Genomic DNA, 11201 nt, shown 5'->3' with positions numbered 1-11201 from the left:
TGGGCCCAGTGATCTCATGTGTCTAGTTGGGCTTTCCGACAGAATCCATCTTCTCACCTTTTTCCCCAAGTCAAAAATCTCAACCCGAAAACAATGTAGCTTTTGACTCTTGATATAACTTAGATTTTATATTACAAGTCTGGGAAGAAAATCAAGCCATTTTGCTGCCTGACCCATAATATTCAACTTTGGATGGTGCTTAATTAATGGAGAACTTGCACTATTGATCTAATGGAAAAATGCCTAATCCTCATTCTCTTTAGTCAGAGTGAGAAAACCCAACAACCTTCAACTGATAAATAAATCTAAAGGGGGTTTGGATGCAGGGAAAATTATCTCTGAATATTTTTTTTTCCTGAAAAAAAATGGGTTTTCCAGCGTTTGGCTAATCATTTTACATGGAATTTTCTATTCCAAATTTGCTTTTTTAATGGCAAATCTTCTGTATTTCTAGGAAGATTACATTTCCAATAGAGACTGGAATTATTTCATGAAAAACTGCTCCCCTCACTGACCACCCCCTGTGTCAATAGGGATTCCATGAATTTTTTTTCTTAGCTGCCGAACATACCCTTAGCTAATTCATTTCCCATGAATTTTTTTTCCCAAAAAACAAAAAAAGAAGACTTTTAATTTCTAGGAAAATTGCATTTCTAGCAGACCCAGGATTTTTTTCTTCTATGGTGTATTTGTTTTCTTCCAATATTTAACTTCTGGTAGTTAGGGGAAAGTGTGGAACCATTTACTTCATTTTATATTGTAACGGTATTTTTGGGGACTTTGCAGTCACCTCATTTTGACACTCTATATAAACCCCACCACCACTCGTCTTCTTGTATTCCCATTCTACTTTCTCTTCTCTGTCAATATCCTTCCTCTCTAGAGATTTGAATGAAGATGGGTCTGCAATACAGGGCTGCTGGTTTTGCCCTATGCCTCATTCTCTTGGTGGTGGCCACAATCCCACAGACTAGTCAGGCCATGAAGGGATGGGGATGGGGATGGACTCATGTGCCCACAAAGACAATTGTAGGAGGGTCCCAACACTGGCGCTTCGGATTCAACTACACTAATTGGGCTTTGCAGACCGGTCCCTTCTACCAGAACGATACCTTGGGTGAGTGTTATACCATCTTATGTGTCACAAGTGAAAAATAATGCACCCAAAGAGGAAAACAAGGGTTGAAACATCATTTTCTTATGACAATATGGTGGACATATGATATGTTTTAGAATGAAAAGGAAAACACTATTTTACTTATGACAATATGGTGGACATATAATATGTTTTAGGAGTTTTTATAGGGTGCCCGACGGTCAAGTACCGTCAAAACGGTACCACCCTTGATATTTGATCCAACAGCAGCCCACTTTTCAAGAGGCTGCTGTTGGATCAAATATCAAGGGTGGTCTTTTGAAGTACCACTTCATGGGACTTGACGATCGGGCATCATATAATTTCTCATGTTTTAGAATGAAAAGGAAGACACTTCTAAAGCAGGTTCCGTTTAGAACATAAAGATGATTATAAAAGGGTGACGATAATTTCGCACCCCTTTAAAGGAGGGTATGTGGCAGAGGGTGCGAATTTATCATTGTCCTAATGAAATTAACTGATGATTACGGCAATTTCAAAGTGAATTTTTGCTTTTGTTAGATACGTGCTTCCATATTTGTCATATTGTGTATGTGTCACAAGAGAGGCTCCCATCTTTTTTTTTTCAAATGGGATTCCTGTCTTGCTAGCAACCCTCGAATGAAAATTAAAGAGGGTTGCTAGCAAAAAGGAATCTCATTAAAGAGTCTCTCTCATGACCAAGGTTTTAAATTTCAGCCGAAATCCGAAATTTCAGATTTAGGTGAGGAATGAAACCGAAATGTTCCAAAACCGAAATTGCCAAAATTTACCAATAAATTTCGGAAATTTCGGTGAAATTTTTGATAGAATATTTTTTTTTTATTTTTACTTCTATACAGAATTTCAGTCAAAATCTGAAATTTCGGATTTAGGTGGCGAGGAACGAAACCAAAAAGTTCCGAAACCAAAATAGCGGAAAATTTGGCAAAATTCTTGATAAAATATTAATTTTTTTTCTATACAGAATTTCACCTGAAATTTTGGTAATTTCGGCCCCAAAAACTGAGATTTCGAATTTCGGCCGAAATTTCCAGATTTCGGCCAAAATTTCGGTTTCGGTGAGGACCGAGATTTAAAACCTTGCTCATGACACATGTGCAAGAAGAACCTTGCTCACGAATCCCTACAAAATCCAAAAATCAGATTCAATTTGACCAAATCATCAGTTAATTTCACCATCTTCTTTATTTTCTAAATGGCATCCTGTTTTAAAAGTGTTTTCATTTTTTGAATATCAGCACAAATTATATTTTAATAATTGCACAAACCCATTTCTTTTTAATTTGGCTTGTGAGAGCTTTATGGGAACTGAAACAACTTCTGTCATCTCTTTAATTAAATAAGAAAAATACAAGATGAGTTAGTGCAAATATCAAAATATGGTTGTGCTGATATTATTTCCCTAATCCTTATTTGGTGTTTATGTGGTTTTTGCAGTGTTCATGTATGATCCCCCAAACAGCACGACTTTCCCTCACAGTGTTTACTTGGTCAAGGACTATAGGAGCTTCATGACATGCAACTTGAATAGAACCAAGTTGGTAGCGAGCGTGGTACTATGAAAAAACCAATTACTCCAATTAATCATTTATACTTCAACACTCCCCCTCACTGTGTGGCCCTTCTCTTTTCTGGGTTGGCCTGCATGTGGCACATGTGGATTTTTAATATTAAGAAGTTTTGAACTTAGAGCCTTTGTTCATACCATGTAAAATCACTATTTCCGTTAGAGATGATGTTATTTAATCATTCATACTTCAACAGGTACAAGGAGGCGGTACGGGCTTTGAGTATGTGTTAAAGGAGAGCAAGCCTTACTACTTTGTTTGTGCAGAGCATGAGGGTATCCACTGCAGCCAGGGATTGATGAAGTTCATCGTGTGGCCTCTCCCACGTTGTTATGGTTGGAGGTGCTAAGGAAGAGGCAGTGCTACTACGTTTTATGGGCATAAGATACAAGATATTGGATTTTGAGTGTTAAGAAGGGAGAATAAATGTATTGGTTGCCTGGGATGGTTTATTTCCGATACAAGATAAAACTTTTATTTTCTGTTGATTAGATTTTGGTAGAATTTTGAGATAGTTAATAAACGCGCGAGAATAAATGTATTGGTTGCCTTTGATGATTTCTTTCAATACGTTAATCACAGATACATCTTTTTGCGTCTTCTTTTGGAAAATGATAACCTTACTAACATGATTTATTCCACTATTAATTAATTTTCTAACTAGTTATTAGACGCCGAAATAATTCCCAAAATGATAGTAACAGCCAATTAAAAAAATGTATAATAGTGAGGAGTGCCCTTTTCGGCCAGATAACTTCCTGTCTATTGTGGTTTGCATTCTGGTAATTTTAAGTCCTATGGTTTCTTTAAAGGCAGCAAGAACCTAAAGAAGAAGTGACTTCACCTCTTCTTCTCAATTGCCTGAAATCCAATCCTAGGTGACACATTACCCTTAAATCGAATTGAATATTTGTGTAGCAACGTCTTTTTGGCACGCCCAGTGGGAAAAAGTTGCTAAAATACCGCCCAGGGAGAAAATTTTAGTTGACAGGGGTTAATGGAAATATTAGTGACACTGGAAGTCCAGGGAACACTGGAAACCAAGAGACAGTGATTCAAAGGGAAATTCCACTTGCGGAAAATCCCAGAAATGGGTCTACCTCTTCCCAGAATCAAGGAAGTCGCCAGAGGAATAGAAGTGATTCTAGCAACATATAATTGATTCAAACATGGTAATTGCCATTAGACAACAAACTGAGGAGAACTCTCATGAATTATCTCTGATAGTCGTACAGCAAGTGTCAATTATGTTAAAACCATTTCAGTTTTCAAATGAGAATTTTACCAAGACAAGTAGATGGATTATTTGGACTTCTTAATAAGAGAATGGTGCCTACATCACCGATGCACCTCTTGCCTTGTCGAGTGTTAGACCGATCCAAGAGTTACCCTATACTGGTGCAATCTATCCAAGTGCTCGTAACCTTTAGATTTGGGCAAGTTAAAATTTTGATCAGACCAAAGTTTCCATATATCCTGTTAGGCCTAAAATCGGTAACAGATACGGCAGTGATGTAAGAGCTAAGCTGGAGGACCCGAGGAGCGAAAGTGAAAGAGATAAGGAGTTGAGTCCTGCACAAGGAGCGAACGTGGTCAGAAGACCAACCCGGAGTGTTACTCCGGACAGGCCCTTCGATACTCAAGTCAGTATGAGCAGGAGTGCAGAGCTAGTTTTAAGAGTGGTTGAGAAGAAGTTATTACCCTTCGTTTGAGCTTTGAAGGCCCTTTTATAGATGGTGGTTGGCTCACCTACCCCAGGACAGGTGTCGGCCTGTTATAGGCTTGAGTTTACCTACTCTGAAGTAATTACCATGATTCCCCTGGACAGGTGTCAGCCTGTTATAGGCTTGAGTTTACCTACTCCGAGGTAATTACCGTAATACCCCTGGACAGGTGTCGGCCTGTTATAGGTTGCTATTTTTATAACCCATCAGTTGCCCCCAAGTTCTCCAAGTCATTGTAGTGATTTGGGGAAGTGTGGTGAGTTATATCCTTGATCGGGGGGAGTCTGTCCGGCGAAGCCGTTTGTCCGGCCTGGGAATCAGTCCGGAAATTTGTCAGTCCGGCCTGAAAATCAGTCCGGAAAATCTGCCTGTCTAGCCTGGGAATCAGTCCGAAAATTTGTCTGTCCGGCCTGGGAATCAGTCCGGGAATCTGTCAATCCGGCCTGGAAATCAGTCCGGAAATTTATCAGTCCGGCCTGGGAATCAGTCCGAAAAATCTGTCTGTCTGGCCTGTGAATCAGTTCGGAAATTTGTCTGTCCGGCCTGGGAATCAGTCTGGGAATCTGTCAGTCCGGCCTGGAAATCAGTCCGGAAATTTGTCAGTCCGGCCTGGGAATCAGTCCGGCAATTTGTCAGTTCGGCCTGGAAATCAGTCCGGAAATTTGTCAGTCCGGCCTGGAAATCAGTCCGGAAAATCTGCCTGTCCGACATGGAAATCAGTCCGGAAAATCTGCCTGTCCGGCCTGGAATCAGTCCGGAAATTTGTCTGTCCGGCCTGGGAATCAGTCCGGGAATCTGTCAGTCCGGCCTGGAAATCAGTCCGGAAATTTGTCATCTAGCGGATGCGTCATATTCAGTGCGGCCAAGCCGTCTGTCCGGCCCGGAAAATCAGTGCGGCCAAGCTGTCTGTCCGGCCTGGAAAATCTGATTTTTGTCCTATGTGCTATATCCTGGTCGGCTTGAGATGACCTGAATTTTGTCCTGTAGCGCATTGCGCTATATCCTGGTCGGCTTGAGATGACCTGAATATAGCGCAATCTACTAAAAGACAAAATTGAATTTTGTCTTGTAGCGAATCACGCCGAGTCCTGGTCGACTTTAGATGACCAGAGTTTTGTCTTGTAGCGCATTGCGCTATATCGTGGTCAGCTTGAGATGACCTGAATATAGCGCAATCTACTAAAAGACAAAATTGAATTTTGTCTTGCAGCGAATCACGCTGAGTCCTGGTCGGCTTTAGATGACCAGAGTTTTGTCCTGTAGCGCATTGCGCTATATCCTGGTCGGCTTGAGATGACCTGAATTTTGTCCTGTAGCGCATTGCACTATATCCTGGTTGGCTTGAGGGACGGATGAACTGGAAACTGACTCAGGTCAGCCATTTCAGGTCGTCCATCTGAGGTCGGCTGAAAAACAGATGAGCTACAACTTACCCTTCTTCAGGTTAAGTTTTACCCACGCGTTATATCCAGTCAGGCTGGAGATGTTCTGAACGGCTTAGGATGACCAAGTTTTATTGAACTTGGGTTTTTGCAAGGGTTTGGTTTTCTGCCCGGGCCCGTTCTTGACTAGGAGTGCGCTTCCGGTCTTTGTGGAGACGAGCCGAGGCGAACCAAGCAGCGAGTACCCAAGTTTTAGTGAACTGGGTTTCTGAGATGGTTTGGTTTTTTTTTTTTTTTTTTGCGCGGGCCCGTTCCCGACTAGGAGTGCGCTCCCGGTCTTTGTAGAGACAAGTCGGAGCGAACCAAGCAGCGAGTACCCAAGTTTTAGTGAACTGGGTTTCTGAGACGGTTTGGTTTTTTTTTGCGCGGGCCCGTTCCCGACCAGGAGTGCGCTCCCGGTCATTGTGGAGACGAGCCGGGGCGAACCAAGCAGCGAGTACCCAAGTTTTAGTGAACTGGGTTTCTGAGCAGCGAGTACCCTAGTTTTAGCGAACTGGGTTTCCAAGCAGCGAGTACCCTAGTTTTAGCGAACTGGGTTTCCGAGCAGCGAGTACCCTAGTTTTAGCGAACTGGGTTTCCGAGCGGTTTTGGTTTTTGCTGTCCGGACTTGTTCCGGACCAGGAGTGCGCTCCCGGTCTTTGCGGAGACGAGCCGGGGTGAACCAAGCAGCGAGTACCCAAGTTTTAGTGAACTGGGTTTCTGAGCAGCGAGTACCCTAGTTTTAGCGAACTGGGTTTCCAAACAGCGAGTACCCTAGTTTTAGCGAACTGGGTTTCCGAGCAGCGAGTACCCAAGTTTTAGTGAAGTGGGTTTCTAAGCAGCGAGTACGCTAGTTTTATCGAACTGGGTTTCCAAGTAGCGAGTACCCTAGTTTTAGCGAACTGGGTTTCCGAGCAGCGAGGAGATCTGCAAAAGAGTTTCTATCATTCACATTCAACATATATTTACAAAGTCGCTTTCACGCCGGGTGGTCTACTATTGATAGTATTTTCTGAGGTCTTCGGCGGTTTCAGTCACCTGTGCTTCGTCTCTCAGATCAAGTAGTTCAATCGGCAAGGATTTCGATGCATCTTTGCCTTTTGAGTGCGATGGCATAGCACTCCCTGGATTGTGGTTGATCTCCTCTGACCTCACCCACGCCGTTTGGCGTTATGAACTTCATTTTCTGGTGATACGCTGAAGCGACTGCGCGGATTAAATTCTGCTCAGGTCGTCCCAAGATAGCGTTATAGAGCGAAGTGGCCCTCACTACCTGGAAGTTGAGCATCACGAAGGCTTGACAGGGCGGCTCTCCGACGAGGACTGGGAGTTCAATCTGTCCCTCCACTTTAACGACCTCCCCTGAGAAACCGAACAGATCTGAGTTCGCCGGCCTTAAGCCGTCATCACCTATCATCATTCTCTCGAAAGCATGATAGTACAAAATATCGGCCGAACTCCCATTGTCGACCAGGATTTTCTTCGACTCCCAGTTTGCGACGAGCATGGTTAAGACCAGGGCGTCATCATTTGGCAGTATCAGGTTGTCGAAGTCCGCATCTGAAAAGGAGATCTCATTCTCCGTCTTCATCTTCTTACTGCATGTGTGCACGGCGTTGACTCGTCGTGCGTATGCTTTTCGAGCGGCAGACGATGTGCCCCCAGCTGCCGGACTGCCCATAATTGTGCCGATGACTCCCCTTGGCTGGGATCGGTGTGCCTCTGGTTGGGGACTGGATGGCGGAGGAGATTGACCCCGGGCAGGGGGCGGCGGTGACCGTCAAGGGCTCCGGCCCTAGGGACTTTTCTCCTTGCGTTCACTTCTGTGGCTGTCGCTTATGATATACTTCTTCAAGTATCCCCGGCCAATCAGCAGCTCGATTTCTTCCTTTAGCTGTCAGCATTCATCCGTGTCGTGACCTTGGTCCCTGTGGAACCGACAGTACTTCGGCTTGTCTTTCCTATTTCCCTTAGAGATCATTCTGGTCGGCCATCTTACAAACTCTTCTCTACTGATAGCGGCCAGTATGTGTCTCTGGGAGGTGTTGAGAGGAGTGAAGTTCTCTTCCCTCCTATGGGAGGACTTTTCTCTTTTGACGGCCTTATCATCCCTACGCTGCTTGGTAGGGTTCTTGTCTTCAGAGGTTCTCCTCCGATTCGAGTCCAGGGCCGCCAGTGTCTCTTCCACTGATATATATTCCTCCGCTCCGCCCATCAGATTTGCCAGTGAGTGCGGGTTCCGGCGGGCCACTGCCCGGCGGAAATCATTAGATCTAGCACCTGCGAGGAGTGCGTTTGTGGCGGCTGAGGGATCTAGATTTGGCACTTGGAGTGTCTCCCTGTTGAAGCGGCTGACGAACGCCTTCAAAGGTTCGTTATCCTTCTGCCGCAAGGCCATCAAGGATACTGTTGTTTTCCTTGGCCTACGGCTGCTCATGAAGTGGCGGACGAGATTGTCCCCGAAGTCGTCGAAGTTGCTGATGGAGTTCGGTTTGATCCTTGAGTACCAGTCACGGGCCGCACCGGGCAGCGTGGTTGGGAAGACTTTGCAGAGGAAGCCATCGGACGTGCCATGGAGGAGCATCATTGTCCTGAATGTCTCCAAGTGGTCCACAAGGTCAGTGGTCCCGTCGTATTGCGGGACGGTTGGCATTTTAAATCCCCTGGGCGCTGGGGCGCCCATGACATCGTTGGTGAACGACGTTCTGCTTGAGAACACCCTTGAAGCAGGCCGGCTCTGATCCTTTGTCAGCTCTTCTATTCGATGATCCATTTCTTCCATCCTCCGTAGCATCGGGTCAGCTCTGTGGTCTGGTCGATCGAGGGACCTGTTTCTCTCCACCGATTGGCTCGCCGCGGAGCCGGACTGACTTTCCGGGCTCCTACAATGAGGCTGGAGTTTTTCCTGCGGCGCGCGGTCTTCCTGGGCTCGATGCTTTCGTGCAGAGTGGGATCGCGATCTCCGGCGGCGGTGAGGTTCTGTGTGGGTGTGCCGGGCTCTGGAGTGTTGAACTTGTCTCGTGGAGTGGTGAGTTCAGTCCTCACCGCGGCGCGATGACTCTCCCCTGTGGATATTTGACCTTTCCTGAACAGGTCGTGGAGCTTCTGGAGGAGGTTGGAGAGGCGCCTGGAGTAGTTGCTGGTATTGACCGACAAGAGCAGTTATCTGTTGAAAGAGAGCTTGCACTTGATCCGGAGTGGGCGTAGGATTGAGGTGGTCCAAACGAGCTGGGCTCTGTTCGGCTGTGGCAGAAGTAGACACCACCTGGGAGGCGATTCGCTCACTCCGGGTCCTGCGAGGTAGCACGGCGCATGTAGTCCGTGCGGTTGGTACTCGAGCATTTCTTCGTCCTGCCATTTTTGTAAAGGGATTTGAACAGCTTTTAGTTCGGGTCCCACGGATGGCACCAATCTGTTAGGCCTAAAATCGGTAACAGATACGGCAGTGACGTAAGAGCTGAGCTGGAGGACCCGATGAGCGGAAGTGAAAGAGATAAGGGGCTGAGTCCTGCACAAGGAGCGAACAAGGTCAGAAGACCAACCCGGAGTGTTACTCCGGACAGGCCCTTCGACACTCAAGTCAGTATGAGCAGGAGTGCAGAGCTAGTTTTAAGAGTGGTTGAGAAGAAGTTATTACCCTTTGTTTGAGCTTTGAAGGCCCTTTTATAGAGGGTGGTTGGCTCACCTACCCCAGGACAGGTGTCGGCCTGTTATAGGCTTGAGTTTACCTACTATGGGGTAATTACCATAATACCCCTGGACAGGTGTCGGCCTATTATAGGCTTGAGTTTACCTACTCCGAGGTAATTACCATAATACCCCTGGACAGGTGTCGGCCTGTTATTTATACCCCATCATATCCCATCAATATAAATCCATGTAAATCCACATCACTTACTTTGAAGTTCATTAATGACAGTTTTTATACAGGGACAACAACGATGCATTCAAGTTGCAGCAAAAAAAAAAAAGAATACAGTGAGGCTCACATTACTAGATAATCTAAATCATTAAATTGTTCAGCTTCCAATTAGATAGGCTGTACCCTGAAAATATTTTCTATGGAATGATCCTAACACTACATATGCGGAGGTTTCTATACAATCTATTTTAAACCTCCATAGATCAGAGAATTGAGAAGATTGTCTTGGCATAGCCTATCTATCAAATGAATAGTTTAGATCACCCAATAATATGGCCCCACTGTTTTTTTGATGCATGTGAATGCACAGCTATTCATAAAAAAACTCCCACTTCGATTGCAGGAATTTTATAGAAAAGTTTGGAAAGGATAATATTTCTAAAATTTCTTACTTATTTTACTTACGGAAAAAGATCATCATTTTATCATGATATCCCTCTAAATTAAGAGAAAAGTGTTCCTGCGAAGCTGCGCAGGGGCGCTTAAGTGGCTTAAAAAGCCACCGATTGGTCGCTTTTTGTGGACCCCGCAAAGGTGGACCGGCCATACGAACCAATCGGTGGCTTTTTAAGCCAGTTAAGTGCAGATAAGCTCCATGCGCAGCTGCACATGAACACTTTCCTCCTAAATTAACTATCATTATGTTTGGATTGCCACGCTTGCAATCCAAACAGGGCTAATGGATTGTAAACTTATTTTTTGTTTTGATGCAATTTATGTGTAGTGACTAAGTGCATGGTTTTAAATTTCGGCAGAAATCCGAAATTTTGGATTTTAGTCGAGACTGAAACCGAAACCGGGTATACCCGAAACAATACATTTTTTGGCCGAAATTTCAAAAATTCATGGAAATTCCGCCCAAAAATCTCAATTTTATTAATTAAATAATATTTCCTGAAATTTTGGCAGAAACGAAATTTCGTCCGAAATTCAAGGAAATTCCACCCAAAAATCTCGATTTTATTAATTAAATAATATTTTCCTGAAATTTCTGCCGAAAATTTGTGCGAAATAAAATACTATTTTAATTGATTTCAGGGGATTTAGGCCGGAATTTTGGCTTCCTTGAGGAACGAAATGCATTCCTAACTTGGGTCGGGATGGATCTGATTGAGGCCAACTCTAGCCCAACCCAAGATAGCATTCCCTCAACCCTAACCCGACCCAACTCGAGCCTTGAGCCTCGAGCCTCAGGTTTAGGATGGTCAACTCTAATCCACCCTACCTCTAAATCTCTTAACCCTAACCCAAAATTAAATCGGGTCGTCTTCTCCAAACCCTAACCCTACTCAACCCGAGGAAATGCCAACACAACCCGAGCCAGAATCAGGTTGAACCCGTCAGGTTTGGGTTGAGCCCGACCCAAGTTACACCCCTAAGTCTAGTGACTCAATCATGGTAGGGACCTTAAAAGGACAATCTCAGTTA

The 11201-nt window shown here is 44.6% G+C and overlaps 1 protein-coding gene across 1 annotated transcript; it reads left to right on the top strand.

The window, feature by feature from the left end:
* Positions 1–825: 825 nt before the first annotated feature.
* On the top strand, positions 826–3307 carry LOC143858046 (uncharacterized). Its single transcript, XM_077368638.1, has 3 exons — positions 826–1117; positions 2576–2691; positions 2903–3307. The coding sequence occupies exons 1-3, from the start codon at positions 892–894 to the stop codon at positions 3053–3055; spliced, it is 495 nt and encodes a 164-aa protein (XP_077224753.1). The 5' UTR covers positions 826–891; the 3' UTR covers positions 3056–3307.
* The last annotated feature ends 7894 nt before the right edge of the window (positions 3308–11201 follow it).

Source organism: Tasmannia lanceolata, unplaced genomic scaffold (genome assembly GCF_043159265.1).
Source record: "Tasmannia lanceolata isolate RefF3 unplaced genomic scaffold, GAP_Taslan_0.1 ptg000025l, whole genome shotgun sequence".
NCBI classification, from domain to species: domain Eukaryota; kingdom Viridiplantae; phylum Streptophyta; class Magnoliopsida; order Canellales; family Winteraceae; genus Tasmannia; species Tasmannia lanceolata.
The sequence above is the reverse complement of the archived record's forward strand: the minus strand, read 5'-3'. Positions and strand labels throughout refer to the sequence as shown.